Raw genomic sequence first — 17775 nt, 5'->3', positions numbered from 1 at the left:
CGTCCTGTTCAATCCCACCCATCTTCATTCCTATTGGTCCATTTTTGAGCATTTTAGAAGGACCGGGCCGTGATTGGCTGTAGGCAGCCTTTGCGTCACGGCACACAGCGCCTTATAAATACCGACCTAAATAGACACGGAGACTGTGACGCGCTGTCAGCCGCTCGTGCAGGTGCGTTCCTCCATCACGGTCACCTTTAGCGCGTTTATCAGGATGGGAAACCCGCGAGTTTTCTTTGACATCACTGTTGACGGGGCTAACGCCGGCAGGATCGTCATGGAGGTAACGCGAGCGCTCAGACTGCGAGCTTTGTCTCTTCATTTCACTTTTGAATACGTCCAGAAGATCTTTTACATCCGTCCATCCATCCGCGAGAGGCCTGCAGCTCGCGCATTCGTGTTGCAGCGCGTCAACTTCTCCTGCGGCTTCCATTTTGGGGCCGTTTCACGTGTTAGCGCGTCGATCCTGTGCGATTCAAAGCAGAAACGGAGAAAACCGCACATGACCCGCACGCGCGGAGACCCGCTCTGACGGAAACGCCCAGCCGCCGCCGCCGCAGAGCGGCAGGTCGGGCTGCCGCGTGCCGGCGCGTCTTCCTCGCACCGTTAGACCTGAAATGATGAGTCAGCCGTCGGAAAATTAATCACACCAAATAATTTCTGCTCTAAACTTGTCGAATGCTAGAATTGGTTTCTCTGTCTGGTCACGAATGGCGCTAAAGTTAATGACTGAAGACGTTAGTAAGTCATATTGGATTGTAATATAAATTAAAATGGACATTTTACACACAAAGTGATGAATGAATTATTGTGAGAATAATCGATAATGAAAGTGTGGCTGAAGCCCTGAACGCAACAAGTCAGTACTGTTGGATTTTGTGTCTAAATTGTTAAGAATAACAGTTGTTGAAACTCTTATTTAACTATACTTATTTAATAGTCATATTGTGCAGACTGTTTTATTCCTCTTCTTACTGTTATTGTTGCTGTTACTGTTTTCAGTCTTTTTCTAAAGTGATGCTCCTTGACTGTCTTATCTTGTTAAACATTTGTTTAAATATATTTTATATTTTTTTCCACGACTGCGTGACTGTTGAGCCTTCTTCTTCTCCTGCAGACCTTTGCTGTACCTGTTCAGGTTTGTTCCTGACTCGTTGTTGTCTCTTGTGTTTTGCAGCTCCGGGCTGACGTGGTCCCAAAGACTGCAGGTAGGTACGCTTCGCCTCGGGTCGTCGCTGCAGGCGGGCGTTAAGAGCTGCTGCTCAGGCTTTTCCCCGCCCAAACCGCCGTCACGTGAATACGGGTCGCGGCTGAGGGCGGTGCAGCGCTGACTGAGGGATCCTGAGCAGACACTTGCAGAGCTAAAAACACTGATGCTACATGTAAAGGGGTCCTGGAGGGGCCAGAGATCCCTGCGGGGCCACGTTTTGTGTGGTGTGCGTTAGTATGTGGTGCACTTATCTGTGCAGAGGAGCGTCAGAGCGGATCTGCTGTGGACCTGAGTCAGACAGCCTCTCATTATGTGTTGGGAACTAAATGCTGAAGCTGAGCCCACCTGAGAGGCCAACCTCACCTGTGGCACAAAACTCAAAGAGACGTAAAGCAGCACAAAAGGACCCCTCAAAGAGGCGAAACAGCCTCAGATCGTGTTCGAGACCCTGCTGTCATTGATTTGTTTTCCTGTGTGACGCCGTTCACATGTGTTTAATGAAGAGACCGTGTCTTCATCTTACAGAAAATTTCCGCGCTTTGTGCACTGGAGAGAAAGGCTTTGGCTACAAGGGCTCCACGTTCCACAGAGTCATCCCTGCGTTCATGTGCCAGGTACAGTGGAGGGAGGGAGTCAGTCCTGTTCCCTGGTCTGCACCACTTCACAGTTAACACGAGCTTTGACTGCTGTTGCCATATTCACTGAGGTAAACCTTTTTCAGGGTGGAGACTTCACCAACCACAACGGAACAGGAGGCAAATCCATCTATGGGGAGAAGTTTCCCGATGAGAACTTCACGCTGAAGCACGCGGGCATGGGCACGTTGTCCATGGCTAACGCTGGACCCAACACCAACGGATCCCAGTTCTTCATCTGCACGGATAAAACTGACTGGTGAGCTCCATTCGGGCTCGTGCGCTGCTGGCTTCAGGTTTGATCGACACGTTCAGATGCTCGTGTCGCATGCTAACCGTCTCCTCTGCTCTCCAGGCTGAATGGGAAGCACGTGGTGTTTGGCAGCGTTGTGGAGGGGATGGATGTCGTCAAGAAAATAGAGAAGTATGGCACAAAGAACGGCACCCCTAAAGCCAAGGTCGTCATCGCCGACTGTGGTGAGCTAAAATAGTGAGACAAAACTCCTTCAGTCCAGCCTGTCAGGCGTGTCCTTCATCGTATGCATCCCAGTTAATCTTTGACAGGGTGTGTATCAGTTCCAGTACACCCAGTGAACCCTCAGTCCCCTCTGAAAACGCCTCCTGTGTTGATATTTGTTGTGTAATATTTTGTATCTTCTAATCTGGTTGTTAAGGACCAAATTTGTTGACAAAATCTGAATTAAAACGATGGCGGTCGTGTAAATAAAACTAATTGAAGGCTAACTTTGTGTGTGTCTTCTCATGCGTGAATATCCAGCTTGGTTACTTTTTTGTATTTGAGTGTTTCTAGTACTGTGTAGTACTAGTACTGGTTTTAGAAGTACTGCAAAAAATACTCCACATAATTCCTACATTCAAAACTGCAGTTAGGTTTGTGGTCTTTGTCTACAGTCAATGTGGGCCAAATGAGGAGATCACATGAAATTTAAGAAATCAGTCGAATGGGGGGGAACAGCCTGTCTGCTGTTCTGTGGAAAGACTGCCACCTGGTGGTAGAGACAGGAAGTAAACCTCTCTTTCAACATAAAACAGTAAACAGCTGAACCCAAACACAACAGATTGGTGTACATGTGATCGTATGAAGGAATCGGAAGAATCTTCAGATGACTTTTCAGGTTTCTCTCACTCACTCATAATAAACTGCTAAGATTTTTCTTCAGACGTACTTTTGCTTAAAGTGGTCCTGTAGCTCTGGGACTGCAGTTCTTCTTCCAACACTGAACTAATGTGTCAGTCTGAATGTGTTTAGTTTGCACGTGTTTCACCAAGTGGACCCCTGAACAGACGTGCGGTCTTACAGATGTACTCAGAGCCACAGTCGGGTTTCGCTTGGTGTGATGAGATTTCGACAGCAGATAAACGGAAAACTTGGCTCGCTTTACTCTCTGAGAGCCAGTGAACCTCACCCAGCGTTCTGGGCACAGTTGGATTCTAACACGTTTGCACATGACCTCTTTCAAATCGCTGACTTAATCCCGACAGAAACCCGTCTGTCCGCTCCACGCTCCGCCCGTGGAGGCATCCCGCCGCCGGCCTTCTTAGCCCCGCCCACATCCGCTCCCATTGGCCCATCCCCGAGCCTTTTAGAAGAACCTGGCTGTGATTTGCTGTAGGCAGCCTTTACATCACCGTTGCATTAAGTCCTATAAATACAGAAACATACATACAGGAATTCACTCGAGTGAGTTTGTCCGTCACAGTCGCATCCGAAGCGCTTCTACCGTCATGGCAAAACCGCGAGTTTTCTTCGACATCACTATTGGCGGCACCGCCGCTGGCAGGATCGTGATGGAGGTAAGCCGAACCCGAGCGGTTCCGGCCCACTTTTGGCACTTTTATGTGAGCTGCGCTAATTTGTTAAGGCGTCGAATCGGCGGGGAGAAGGTCTGTCTGACGTTCAACATGTTTCCCTTTTGCAGCTTCGTTCTGATGTGGTCCCGAAGACTTCCGGTATGTAAACTTTGAGAAAAAGGAGAAAAGTCTTTGATTGCAAATGCTGCTGCTGCTGCCCTCAGGCCTTTCGCACGGCGCCACAATAGGCTTGCGTTAGGCCGTGGAAAGAGTGCGTCCCCGTGAATTTCCTCGGAGGATGGGGCGAGGCTGTGGCTGAAGCAGGAAGTAACTTTTAAGAGCCTGACTAACCAGTTTGAGTGGAGGCGATGCGTCGTGCCACCACGCTGATGAAAAAGGAGAAGAACAGGGGGTTTAAAACGTGATCCACCGGGAAGACGACGGCAGTATGTCGGTTACTCCCAACAGGAAAAGCTGCAGGATGAGCGCAGTTATATTCAGTGGACGCAGAGGAAAATGGCTTTTATGCTTCCTTTGTGCACGTTGTACTTCCTGTCATGGCTCGATTGCATCAGGGCGTCTCAAACCGCCCTCCACATGTTTACAACATGTTGGTGCTTAAATCCTGCACCTCAGACAGAGACAACCAAGGCGAGGGCTGGGGGACATTTTACATGTCTGTCCCACTTGTCCTGTTGTCTCGTGATGCTGCTTTACTTCTACTGAGCATGCAGATCAGGTGAAAGTTATTCCTGCAGAATGAAGGTGTGCTTTGTGTTCGAGACCCCTCCTCTTGAGTTTCACATTGTCGCCTCATTTAAATATACTTAAACCGTGTCTTCATCTTACAGAAAATTTCCGCGCTTTGTGCACTGGAGAGAAAGGCTTTGGCTACAAGGGCTCCACGTTCCACAGAGTCATCCCTGAATTCATGTGCCAGGTACAGTGGAGGGAAGGAGTTAGTCCTGTTCCCTGGTTTGCACCACTTTAGAGCTCACACTGTTTTGATTGCTGTTGTCACACTGAGCCTTTGGTTTGCTCAGGGTGGAGACTTTACCAAACACAACGGGACAGGAGGCAAATCCATCTATGGGGAGAAGTTTCCCGATGAGAACTTCACGCTGAAGCACACTGGACCTGGTATCCTGTCCATGGCTAATGCTGGGCCCCACACCAACGGCTCCCAGTTCTTCCTTTGCACAGTAAAAACCACCTGGTGAGCTCCACGCGGACTCGTGAACTGCTGCGTTCAGGTTTGATCGACACGTTCAGATGCTCGTGTCACATGCTAACCGTCTCCTCTGCTCTCCAGGCTGGACGGGAAGCACGTGGTGTTTGGCAGCGTTGTGGAGGGGATGGATGTCGTCAGGAATATAGAGAAGTATGGCACAGGTGACGGCAAACCTAAAGCCAAGGTCGTCATCGCCGACTGTGGTCAGCTATAATAGTGAGACAAAACTCCTTCGGTCCAGCCTGTCAGGCGTGTCCTTCATTGTATGCATCCCAATAGAAACAAAAAGAAAAATCTGCTCATGTGTTGAGGTTCATTCTGTTATATTTTGTACTTTCAGGACCACATTTGTTAACAAAATTGGAATAAAATGATGGTAACTGTGTAAATAAAACGACTTGGAAGCTCATTTTGTGTGTGTCCTCTCATTCAAGCTTTGTTCATACTTAAGTTGTGTATTCAAGTCTATGATTTAATCACATTAACGTTTTTGTCACATTTATTGTTCATTCAACTAGAACATTTGTTAAGGTAACAAGGAGCTTCATAATTAAATAGTAAAAGTACAATAAGTGTGTACTTTGTCAGATGTCTGTATTGTGTTGAAGTTAGCATGCTAACCTGCTAGCCCCATCTCATCCTCTCCTGTAGTACCACTTTGTACCTCTAGAGGCAACAGTCTGACAGTACAGCTCAGCAGTTCCACCTGGGACATCTGTTCCACAAGCTCTTCTAGTTTTTTAGTCTAAGAAATAAACAAAAGAGTATGGAGGATGATGGGAGGTGGCCAAGTCTTAAATACTGCACCTCGGGGGCGACAGTCAAAGCATACAGTGAATGAAGTATTAGTACAATAAATCACGCCTTAAGAATACACAAGTTGCTGATTAAAGTCAAGACATTTGAAAGCAGCAGAACGTGGGCCTGGAGGTGAGATTCTACCTCTAACCCAGCGTGAATGAGAAATCCTTCGTGAGCTACAAAACATTTCAGCATCTACATTTCCACGGCAGCTGGCGTGGCACAGAACAGACTTGAACCTGAACCCAGCAGCGCCAGGCGGGCAGGCGACGCAAACGAGACGACCTGGCAGAGCGTGAACGAACCAGCATGTACAAGCTACTGGGCTGATAAGAAGAAGTGAGAGGCTGGAGCATGAAAGGGCGGGGAAGTTCAGGTGGTGGAAATGGCGGGAGAAGTGTTACCACAGCACAGGAGGGCGGGGCGAGATGTGGAATGACACAGCAGGATGTCATGGACTGACTGGAGCTGTCAGTCTTGTGTAAAACTCAACTCGCAGACCTTCAGCTGCTGCTGATAGGTTTACTTTTATTTCATACAAAGTACAGCATAACAGCACTGAGAGAAGTTTGTCTTTATTTCTGATTAAGTACAGATTTTATCAAAACAAAGTTATCAATGCTCAGTTTTAATAAAACAATAAAAACATAGAAACAAAAGTGTAAAAACCACGCTGAAGTACACAGATTAAGGCATCAACATCTCCTTTGCCAGTTTCTCCAGTGAACCTCAAAGAGAGTGATACAAAAATAAATTCAAAAGAATTCAAGTTTTCCTATAGAAAGGTCTCAAAGGTAACAAAACAAACAGGAAATCGAGACCGACGACCAATCACAGCACGGTTAAACCACAAATACAAAACACACAGAACCAATACAGCAAAGGGAAAGATCGGAATAGTTAGAGAAAATATCCATGGATCGTTCCCCACCGCAGAAGTCTTTCCTCTGCGTCAAACACGGAGCGGATTCAGGATTCAGGATTCAGGATTGAGGTTGAGGAAGCTTCTGAAAAAAGGCAGATTCTGCTGCACCAGAACATTGTGGTGTTCAAAAGAGTCGAAGCAAAGGAAGTCTCTGTTTTCCTGACACAAAAATGGAACAAGAGAGGAGCTTCGACGGGTTGATTCTGGATTTTGGGAGAAACTTTGTGGCTTCACAATTTAATCCAAACATCATACAAAAAGAGCCAATTTAAAATATCCAAGATCTAATGAAAGTATCTTTCATGCTGTGGGGATGTAGGGGTCGTCTTGGTCTTTCGTTGGTCCCCAAGTAGTCAGCTGTGATGCTACTGAGTATTAACTTTACACACAATGGCAACAAATTGTGTCTTAAACTCACAATGGACGTGTCCACATGGTTTGCTACTCTGCCTCGCTTTCCAAGGGCACAATGCAAAACGGTCTTTCATGGAAAGCCACTCCTGTCTGTCCAGGAAGTATGAAGGCAGTTAGCTTAGCATAAAGACCAGAAGCAGGGAGAAACAGCTAGCGAAGACGTGTCAAGCTTTGGGTTTCTGCACATGATGACATGGAGTCTGTACACGAACATTAATGGCTAACACTGTTAGCATTAATTAGCTGTTTAGCTCCAGCTGATAAAATCTGCTTGTCATTTCCTGCCGACAGAATTGAAAATAGATTTTATTTGCTTCTGTGTGAAATCTTTGTCTCTAAAATTACACTTCATTCTGTCACTGTCATTAATCCGTCTCTGGTTTGTTTCATCTGTAAACAAGCAAATCTACGTGATAGGCTAAGCTAAGCTAATCACCTCCTATCTCATACTAAGTGCACTGACATGGGAGTCAAACCTTTTGTCTCCTCTGACTCCACACAAGAAAGCAAATGAGCTTTTCCTAATGAAAACATCAAACAATACTTTTAAATCTGAACAGGTTGTACGAAGTCACTAACCAGCTTTTTATTTACATTTGTGTGAATCTGAGCTGCTCATCTCTTCTGTCTCTTCAGCCACACGTCATCATGGTGGCATTGAAACGGCACAGACGAAGACCACGAGTCACAAAAAAACATGTGATACTGTAACAGTAAAGGTAATAACACACACACACACACACACACACAGGTATCTGTAAAGAGTCTTAAACTTCAGCATTGGATCACGTTTTGTTCTTCACAAGCGTGAGAACACGAGCCTCACTGAACACCTGGACCAAAGAGCGGTGCGCTCTCCTGTCGCCCGGGCAGTTGGTAGCTTTTGCAATGGCACATTTGTGGTATTATCTCCCACTGCTTGTCTACTCTAAATGCTTTTTGTGCTGGCATATTAAATTATCACTTAGAGTCCTACTCTAGACAGCTAACAGTCACTGTGAAGCTGACGCGACACACCACACTGGAGGTTGTTTCATAGCCACGTTACGTACGATGTACCATGCTGAGTCTAAAGCACCATTCGGACTGGATTTATTTCTCTTGGGGCTGTGGGGGTGACTTTGACACATTTGTGGATCATTTTTCACCTTCACCCCAGTAATAATCACCTCTGCAGTCACCTGTAGTTGCTGTGTGAAGCGGCTGCTCCTCATGAGTAATTTAAATCCTGCCTGGAGCAACGTCTTGGTATTCTGAAGTGGATGAGCTGCAGCGAGGTGCTGAAACGCTCCTTGGAGAAATGATTCGTTTTAGCCTATATATGTTTACATCTGGTCAAACTGTGTAAATTTAGGTCGAATTAGTTGTTGTTTGTGGTGTAGCCATGGGTGAACAGACCACTCGCACTGAATTACTCTGGTACTGAAGAAAACTCGAAAATGTGATAATTGAAGCGCAATTCACCCCGAATCTAAAAATATGTAATTTGTGATTGTGTGTTCACATTTGACTGAGCTATGACTTCTGAGGGGCATGGCGAATACTTCATCCCTCACCTCCCCCGTGATGATAATCCTGTCCGAACGGGCTTCAGTACTGCTTGATCTACGAGATGAATGTCAGATCATCACGCACAACATATCTAACACAAAGGAGTGAAGAAGGACCGTGGATATTTGAAATACACCGGACTGGACACTGAACTTATTCAACACTGGATTTAAAACAGGACTCACGCTGTGTATTGTATGTTGCTATTCACAAACTCGTCACAGATAATAATTGTGTACAACACTGTAGTACTGTAATCGACGGGCTACATAACTGTGCTGGTTTAGACCTGGGCTACAACTAGTGTGTGAGTTGTTCAGAGCACTTAATGACACTTGCTGAATGTAAAAAAGTAAGTCGAGGGAAGACCTGCAAACTACGGGGAGCGAGATGGCCGATATTCGTCGCAGATCTTACCTCAGTTTTGACTACAAAAGACACGACGGCCCACGTGTGCTCAGGGACACGTGTGGTCGTTTCAGGGTTCCTTGCAAAATCAGCCCCTTGAATCCCAACTGTGAGCATCCAGGCTGGCTGACAGGAACACTGCAGATAATCTCTCACTGCGTTTGTGATTTTACCGGAGACACGAGAGGGCAGTGGCAATACTGTTAGCAATTATTTACATCTTGGTCCTAAAATCTTATTTTGTTTGTTGGTCTTCAGACCTTTATCAGGTCATTTCTAGAAATTTCCTGTCAAAGAAATGCAGCAGAAATGAGACTTGAAGACCTGTTAAGGATTCCTGCAGAGCATGAGAGGTGTCCAGAAAACCTGAAATTACAGGAGACAAAACACCAGCATCAGGGTGGGCTGAAGTTTCATTAAAAGGTGGAAGGAGTTGAAGAGCCTGCTTTTCCACAACCGTTTTGGGAGGCTTTATAACCAACACATTACATGCTTGGGACTGCTTGTCACAGGCTGAATGTGCCTTTGAGCTGTGGTCCAGACCCCTGAGTTGGGAACCATGTTCTTGTGTTTTTGCAGGCCCCTCTGGGTTCTTGGCGGTCTCAACGCAGGGTTAGCTGATAAACCAGTGTGACTGGCGAGCAAATGGCTATCATGCTAGCTAGCCAGTAATATGTTAGCACTAGTCAGTCACAATAATGTAAATTATTTAATTCAATTAGTCATTAGTCAGGAGGTGATAAAGCTAGCTAGCTAGCACCCCTGCTCACTGTGGATTTGCTGTTAGCTCGGCCGCTAACGGGACACTACATTCACAAATTTTGGTCTAAAGAAATGCTTGTGCTGTCAACTCTCTCAAAACCGACACAAAACATTCCTCTTTTGTGTTGCAGTCGACAACACAGTTAAAAAGCTACACCAATTTCTTCCATTTTGGACTCTACTCCTCATTAATATCGAGATGGCCAGCGACTGGTCAGAAGTACGGTGTCTTGGTGGTTTAGTTGACACAAACTAATTTTAATTTTGTTGTTTCATACTCTGAACTCGTGCCTTTAAGGTCTCGTCTCGTATCCTGTACGATTGCAAATCCCTTTCAGACAACTGGACTCGACTTAAATTAATTTGTCCTTAATGATCTGAGAGTTTCCTCAAACGTTGTGTGAAGGCTTCCCTCCATTCTTATTCGATATTACTGGAGAGTTTTACCGTCCAGTGTTGCTTCAGAGGCCCAAGGACCAAACAAATGATAATATGACATAAATAAATAAATATAAATGAATGAGTGTGAAGTCTGAAGATACTGGTATCAGTCAAGTCCTGCTATCACCTGCTGCTACAGAGTCAGACAGCTTGTCCTAACTTGGTCCCGTTACCTCCCTGTAACCAGACTGGCTGCTGCCTCTGAGGGTCGGGAAGTTTTCAGCTCTGCTGCGGCGTCTTACGACTCTCTCTCAGGATGCCGTCCAGGCCGTTGAGTTGGCGGAGGAAACCCCGGTTAGGGGTGACGCCTCGGTGGTCCTTGACCGTTTTGATGGCCTCCACCAGCGTCAGGTTTTGTCGGATCATCAGGTAGGCCAGCACCAGAGTGGCTGATCGGCTCACTCCCACAGTGCAGTGCACCAGCACCTTACCTACAAACACAACACATGACCTTCAGTCTGCTGTTTTCAGGTGTTTTTCACTTTTCCTTTTAAACTTAATTTTTATGAATTGTGTTTTAGGGTGTATTTCATGTGTATAAATGTCACGCACAGACTAACCTCCGCTTGTCAGGGCTTTGTGGATGAACTCAGCTGCAGGATAGAAGTTGACGCTCATGTCAAACGTCGGGGAGTCGTGAGCCTCGATGCCGTGGTAGGTGATGTTCATCCCGGCGTAGTACTCGGCTCCACCGCGCCACTTGCTCTGGGCACAGTTGAGGATGTGTGTGATGCCGAGTTTGGCCAGCTCACGGCGGTCTGACGCAATATCTCTGCAGAGAAGACGAGATTTTCACAATCAGTCGGTCAGGCTGGTTTTCACTTCTCTACATGTCAGCGTGCACAGGTAAAGGTGATGTAGCAGAGGAGCAAAAGGTACAACAGCTCCCTCTGAATTGGAGAAGTTTGACACAGCAGATATACTCGAGTACAAGTACCTCAAAAATGTACTTTTTTGAGGTACTTGTACCTTCATTGACTACAGTTTTAAAAGCAGGACTTTTACTTCCTCCACCGCTGCTTGTTGTCTCTTAATACCATGAGGGTTGCGTAAACTCACTGATCTCCGATGTAGAGTCGTGGCCACACCTCGTCCGCATGGTTACAGGCGGTTTTGCCCGTACACAGGAGCCTCTCCAGCTCGGAGACCGTCAGGTGTGGGGAGACGCGCTCGGTCTCTTTTCGGTTCGGAGACCTGGAGCTGCTCCGGGACCGAGAGAACCGGGACATGAACGCCATTTGATCTGAAAAGCTGAGGGGGAAATGATTTCTCTCGTAAAATAGCCTGTAAGTGATTACATAACAAATACTTACCTGTAGCTTTGTTTTGGTGAACAGGGGCCGGATGATGGAAGAAAATCCTCTGTAATATAAAATAAACTCCCGCAGGCCCAGTTTTCCCTACGAAACGTCCATTTGATTTACCTGAGTGATGTTAAATTCGCTGTCTCGTCGGTGCTACAGGACGAGCTGCTCCGCGGCCATGTTGACTCATTTATTTGTTCTGGGAGGATGGATGGGATGATGATGAGACGGCTCCTCAGCATCCACCAGGCACGTCCACCTCCACCCGCCGCCTCACCGTCTCCTCAACAAGTCCTCACTCGGACACATGAGTCCACACACCTGATCCCGGGTGTCACAGCGGCATGTACGTACGTATGTATGTATGTATGTATGCATGCTGTGTTCATGAGCAGCTCCGTGTGTGGTGTGTTTCAGTTTGCTGGTTTATTTTTAAATTTAATGATGGCTTATATGACATCGGGGTTCAGTCACTGTAGGCGTTTGTCGCCATCTTGCGGTCAAATGAGGGAAAATTATTTCAACAAAAGTACGGTAATCATCAAGGAGTAAATCGCAGTAAACAACATCACTACTGGTCCCGAGGATGTACATTTATCGTAGTAGAAGTACATTAACATATTAAATATGTAGTTAGAATGATTTCCACCTTTCCCAGCTACAGCATTAGTTATGCTCACACATTCATGCATCAACAATACAGAAATAAAATATTTAATTATTATTTAATTATTATTTAATTATTATTCTGAGGCCTATTTAATTGATTTAATATGAAATGTATTAGAGATCAAATTAAACTTTATATTTATTTTAATGTAATGTTAATAAATTCTGTTTATCATTAAATTTAGGTCCCTAAAACATCAAAAAAGAAAAGAAAAGAACAGGAAATCTGGGAACACCGAGTCTGCCTGAAGGGTCTTCAATGCAACATGACGTAAAAATCCAGCGACGCACGTGTGCACGTCGTGTCGTGGAGAGAGATGGCAGCTGAGAGGCTACAGTTTCATGAAATGGGCCTGGACGACCGTCTTTTAAAGGTGCGAAGCCGTTTGACCCTTTGGGAATGTGTTAATTAAACTGTCGGTGAAACGTTGACCCCGCAGCTGAAGAGTAAAATCCGTCGACAAGTGAAGGAAACTCGACGTAAACACTGCAGTTCACTGCGGCTGCGCTAGCTAGCCAGCAGTGTGGCAAACTGTTAATCACTGCGAAGTCTCCTGGGGGTCAAGTGAGGAAAAATAGTCAGTTTAGAGATTAGCAAACTGTGTCCACGGTTTAGCAGTCCATGTCCACGGATGTACGGTCCGTGCCAGTCGGTGTCCTGCTCTCCTTCCTGTCTCACTTTGTCTATATCTCCATGAAGAACGACGGGCTAATTTTGTTTAAGGGTTACGTAATGTACTGTAGTGCAGCAGCGTGATGTTATAATCACATTCAGTTTAATTCAGTTCATTCACCAGACAACAGAACAGCCTTCGAATCCTGTGCAGCATCAAGTTTAAGAAGAATTAAAATCCACCTATAGAAACGTCCAATCTGATGTCTCAGGCAGCCTGTGGTGCTCTGTGAACTCACTTCTTGTTGTCATCACTGTGCAGGCGGTTGCAGATCTGGGTTGGTCCCAGCCCACTCTGATCCAGGAGAAGGCCATCCCTCTGGCTCTGGAGGGGAAAGACCTGCTGGCCCGAGCCCGGACCGGATCTGGAAAGACTGCAGCTTACGCTGTGCCCGTCATACAGCGCATCCTGACCTCCAAACAGGTGAGGCGAAAGAACAGTTTACCCCAGCGAACATCCCGTCTTCCAGCGCCGACAGGAGTGGCAGCCTCTCCAGTAGCTCCTTGAATTTTCCTCTGGATCAATAATGTATCTATCCATCTGTCTGTCTGTCTGTCTGTCTATCTGAGTCATCTTCTCATGTTGTGAATGTTATGTTTTTGCATTAAAAACCGTCACCGTCCTGTTGCATCTTCTGGAATGACTTTGTGTCTGGTGTCTTCAGAGTGTCCGTGAGCAGGATGTGAGGGCTCTGATCCTGGTCCCGACCAAAGAGCTGGGACAGCAGGTCCAGACCATGATCAGACAGCTGACGGCGTACTGCTTGAGGGACGTCCGCGTGGCCGACATCTCTGGGAAAGCTGACCTGTCGTCTCAGAGGTTATCACTCATTTTCAGTCATGAAAACCCGATTCTGTGGATCGATGTCGATATGTTTGTGTCTTCACACGTCAGATTGATTGTTGAGGATATGAAATGTGTCCAAGACGGAACTGATTCTCACAAGGACTGTGATGGGTGGCGTGTTGTGTTTGAACAGGCCTATCTTGATGGAGAAGCCAGATGTGGTCGTGGGGACGCCGTCCCGTGTGCTCGCCCACCTCAACGCCCAGAACCTGGTCCTGCATTCGTCCCTGGAGATGCTGGTTGTGGATGAGGCCGACCTGCTCTTCTCCTTTGGCTTTGAGGCTGACCTGAAGAACCTGTTGTGGTGAGAAAATGCAAGATGAGGGAACCAGAAGTGCAAAAAACTAATTTTCAGATTTTAGTAGTGATTCCTGCAGGATTTTCTTTCCACCAAACATCATCAGTATTTCTCTTGTCCTAAAATGATCTTGTTGTGTTTTATTCACAGTCACTTGCCGAAGATCTACCAGTCGTTCCTGATGTCGGCGACTCTCTCCGAGGACGTTCAGGCCTTAAAGGAGCTGCTGCTGCACAACCCCGTAATGTCACCCTCCTGCTAGAGAGGTTACAGGAGAAACGGTAGCTCTGAAACTGTTCTTGACTCTGGATCTGTGTCCTCTCAGGTGATCCTGAAGCTGCAGGGCTCGCAGCTCCCGGACAGCAGCCAGCTGCAGCAGTACAGCATCAAGTGTGAGGAGGAGGACAAGTTCCTGCTCATCTACACGCTGCTGAGGCTGCGGCTGGTTCAGGGCAAGACGCTGGTGTTCGTCGGCGCCGTGGACAGGTGCTACAGGCTCAAACTGTTTCTGGAACAGTTTGGTATCCCTGCCTGCGTGCTCAACTCCGAGCTGCCCGTCCAGTCCAGGTGAGACCACTTCTGACCGGCTTTTACAGTGCAGGGTGTTCAGTTAACAGCTGCGTTTGACATGCAAATAATTACAAGAATTTTGTCTGTATGTTTAGTTTCTTGTACGTGTCCTGGAACACCTCTGACGAGTTTTCTCGTTTTCTATATTCACAAAGAGATGCAGATTTATGTCAGTAATTTCAGTAAAATATTTTAATATTCAGTAACACAGAATGAAGGCCTTCACCTGTCCAGTTAATATTATGTATAACACCCAAGTGGATCTGTGAAGACCTGGACACGAGAGGACAGATCTGTTGGTGCAGTGCAACACCACCTGCAAGTGGACTGCAGAGTGCATCTGTGGCCACAAGGTGGCACCAAATGACCTGCGTGAGTGAGTGCTCCACCAGACTCGTCTCCCTGACAGGAAGTGGACTTTTAATCTGAAATACTGAATGGGTCAGCCAGGCTCTTTGAATCATCAAGAGAGGAACAGCAACGGAAAGCCTGGCTGTGTTTTAGCTCTCTTGGCTAGGAGGGCAGATTTGCATCACAGCCAGACGCAATGGAGACGACTCCTCCTGTTACATTAGCTAAGACACAAGGACTCGTTTTGACAAGTAACATGAACTCTTTAATATCAGCCAGCTGCACCCTGGATTCCAGTCTCCTGACCAGCTTCAGAACCAGTTCTGCTTCTTTTTGCACACAGTGTTGTGGACCTGTGAAGACCTCCGATCCAGATGTCATATTTAAGAATTTAAGTGTAACGTGTGGTGTTCGTACAAAGTCTGAGCATTTGGGAGATGCTTAATTTGAATGTTTAAACGTATGCCTGAATTAGAATGTGCCCGTTTTGTTTGTTGTCCAAGATAAACCTGATCGTTAGAGCGCCGTGACGGCAACCTGCTACTCATCTGAGTCAAAGTTCGAGTACAGCTTGTTCATTTCCTTCTCCTCTGCTCACGTTGGCCTTCCAGGTGCCACATCATCACTCAGTTTAACCAGGGATTTTACGACTACATCATCGCCACAGACGAGCAGAGTTTGGCTGACCCCGCCGCCGCTCCTGCTGCTGCTTCACAAGCACAGAAGAAGAAGACGTCAGAGAAAGGAGGAAAGTGAGTCGAATCGAATGCTACAAGAAGTGTTGGTTTGTTTTAAAATCACGGAGGTGCAGTTTTGTTTTTCAGAAAGTCCCTGTGGTGACATTTTAACAGCGATTTCTAAATGACGTTTTGACAGGATGAAGGACAAAGAGTACGGAGTCTCCAGAGGTGTGGACTTTCAAAATGTTTCCAACGTCATCAACTTCGATTTCCCCACGACCGTGGAGTCATACATCCACCGAGTTGGAAGGCGAGTCGCGGCTCTTGTCTTGTCCTGTCTTTGGTGTCATTAACTGTGTGAGGATCAAACCCTGATGTGGTGTTCTGGTTTTGCAGGACGGCGAGAGCGGACAACCCGGGCTCTGCGCTGTCTTTTATCTCTCACACTGAGCTCGGTTTGCTGGCGGAGGTGGAGGAGGCGCTCACAGGAGGTAACAGCGAGTTTTAGGCAGGATATGCTGTTTGGTTTTAAAGTCCAGGAAAATGTTTTTTAGCAAATGTGCAGCTGCTGTGATTTGGATATTCAGTCCTGCTTTCCAGTCAGGAATCTGCTGGTTTACACGGAGCTGAGAGACATGAATGCAGACAGCTGAACCCAAGAGGAGAAGCAGCGACGTGTTTATTTATTAGCGTGACACATTCTTGTCTGTTTTCAGATCACGCTGAAAGTGTTCTGAAGCCATACAAGTTCAAGATGGAGGAGATTGAAGGCTTCAGGTACAGGTGCAGGGTGAGTATCCTCGTCCAGCCCAGCAGGACGAACGTTTGTCCTCTTTGTGAAGTTAGCGCTCATTAGCACACATAATGAAGTGGGCTTAAATCAGTCGTCCGTTTGACCTCCAGTTCTCCCAGTGGAGATGATGAACGTCGGTTTTGTTTGCAGGACGCGATGCGTTCAGTGACCAAGCAGGCAGTCAGAGAGGCCAGACTGAAGGAGATCAAGCAGGAGCTGCTCAATTCAGAAAAACTGAAGGTGAGCGACAGTCACTCCTCCACAGAAACGTGTGTGTGTGTGTGTGTGTGTGTGTGTGTGTGGAGACACTCTGTGATTGCTTTTCTCTGCTGTCACTCAGACATATTTTGAGGATAACCCCAGAGATCTGCAGCTGCTGCGACATGACAAAGACCTTCATCCTGCTGTGGTCAAACCCCACCTGAAAAATGTACCTGAATACCTCGGTAAAACACACACACGTGCGCGCACACACACACACACACACACACAAATATCCGTCATTAGTTACTCATCATTTTCTCTGACTTCCTGCAGTTCCAGAGACACTGAGGAGTGCAGTGAATCCACTGTCAGCCAGGAGAAGAAGGAAGAGGAAGGAAAAATCAAAACCAGAGGGAGTCGCCAAGACCAGTTTCAAGGTGAGACTTAAAGGAACAGTTCACCCAAAAAGGAAAATGCATACATTATCTGCTCACACTTATTGCCAGTGGAAAGTCGTGTGAAGCTTTAGTCCACAAACAGCTCTGCATGTTGAAACAGGAAGTGAACTTGCCTCCAGTAAGTGAATGTTTCCTCTTGTAGAAGAACATCCAGGGGAAGAACCCACTCAAGAGTTTCCGATACACCGGAGGCAGGAACAGAAAAGGTAAAGCAGGCCATTCGTAGCTGCAGGACACACGAGCGTCTTTCCGTCCTGGATGTTCGAAATGTACAGAGACTTTGAGCCAGAGGACGGCGTCCACCACGAAGGACACGTATAAATGTATGGATTAGATGGGCTGTTGAGGCTCTATGGACCTCGGACAAAATCAGTAGTTTGAAACCCGAAGAAAATGGAGAAACATCCGTTTGAACTTGGCTGAGATCTCTAGAGGAGAACAGAATCCACGTTACTTCTATTGCATCCGTTCTGGAAAATGTTTATTAAAATAAAATGTTTTCATCTGAGACATGTCTGAGTCTCCATGTTGTAGTTCTAATGTGTCGTCTTTACTCTGTGGACATTTTAGTAGGTATGATATACGTGGTCCCCACTGAGGAGTGTTAGCACGCCTGCTAATTAGCACAGCTAAGTGTGATGTTAGTGCAGGTATTAAAATCTGATTCCACTTCCTGCAGCTGAGCATGAGGAACACGTCTGCACTCCACTGCACATATGATACCTGATAAGTTTTTTC

At 46.6% G+C, this 17775-nt stretch overlaps 4 protein-coding genes across 5 annotated transcripts; 3 read left to right on the top strand and 1 right to left on the bottom strand.

Annotated features, from left to right (window-relative positions):
- The first annotated feature begins 113 nt into the window (after window positions 1-113).
- On the top strand, window positions 114-2589 carry LOC124051982 (peptidyl-prolyl cis-trans isomerase F, mitochondrial-like). The gene is made up of 5 exons (XM_046375823.1): window positions 114-283; window positions 1178-1208; window positions 1736-1824; window positions 1932-2104; window positions 2201-2589. Exons 1-5 carry the CDS (start codon window positions 215-217, stop codon window positions 2334-2336), a joined length of 498 nt encoding a protein of 165 aa, XP_046231779.1. The 5' UTR covers window positions 114-214; the 3' UTR covers window positions 2337-2589.
- A 913-nt stretch (window positions 2590-3502) lies between these two features.
- Window positions 3503-5297, top strand: LOC124051983 (peptidyl-prolyl cis-trans isomerase-like). Its single transcript, XM_046375824.1, has 5 exons — window positions 3503-3660; window positions 3786-3816; window positions 4509-4597; window positions 4701-4873; window positions 4970-5297. The coding sequence occupies exons 1-5, from the start codon at window positions 3592-3594 to the stop codon at window positions 5100-5102; spliced, it is 495 nt and encodes a 164-aa protein (XP_046231780.1). The 5' UTR covers window positions 3503-3591; the 3' UTR covers window positions 5103-5297.
- A 2345-nt stretch (window positions 5298-7642) lies between these two features.
- Window positions 7643-11862, bottom strand: LOC124051570 (dual specificity protein phosphatase 26). Of its 2 annotated transcripts, XR_006841847.1 has the most exons (5): window positions 11615-11862; window positions 11250-11441; window positions 10751-10962; window positions 10318-10621; window positions 7643-9353 (listed from the first exon to the last, which is right to left on the bottom strand). XR_006841847.1 is itself a non-coding variant. In XM_046375065.1 (4 exons), the coding sequence occupies exons 1-4, from the start codon at window positions 11734-11736 to the stop codon at window positions 10410-10412; spliced, it is 738 nt and encodes a 245-aa protein (XP_046231021.1). In that variant the 5' UTR covers window positions 11737-11862; the 3' UTR covers window positions 10112-10409. The 2 variants fall into 2 exon arrangements, 1 of the variants encoding a protein (XP_046231021.1); XM_046375065.1 differs by lacking the exon at window positions 7643-9353 and having other exon boundaries at window positions 10112-10621.
- Window positions 11863-12380: 518 nt separating this feature from the next.
- Window positions 12381-17543, top strand: ddx56 (DEAD (Asp-Glu-Ala-Asp) box helicase 56). Its single transcript, XM_046375064.1, has 14 exons — window positions 12381-12537; window positions 13099-13260; window positions 13502-13656; window positions 13817-13987; window positions 14132-14222; window positions 14307-14548; window positions 15514-15654; window positions 15779-15892; window positions 15979-16073; window positions 16299-16372; window positions 16526-16615; window positions 16716-16821; window positions 16913-17016; window positions 17180-17543. The coding sequence occupies exons 1-14, from the start codon at window positions 12481-12483 to the stop codon at window positions 17261-17263; spliced, it is 1686 nt and encodes a 561-aa protein (XP_046231020.1). The 5' UTR covers window positions 12381-12480; the 3' UTR covers window positions 17264-17543.
- Window positions 17544-17775: the final 232 nt, after the last annotated feature.

This window comes from Scatophagus argus, chromosome 20, assembly GCF_020382885.2.
Source record: "Scatophagus argus isolate fScaArg1 chromosome 20, fScaArg1.pri, whole genome shotgun sequence".
Taxonomy (NCBI): domain Eukaryota; kingdom Metazoa; phylum Chordata; class Actinopteri; family Scatophagidae; genus Scatophagus; species Scatophagus argus.
Note: the sequence above shows the minus strand (reverse complement) of the source record. Positions and strands in the feature narration are given on the sequence as shown.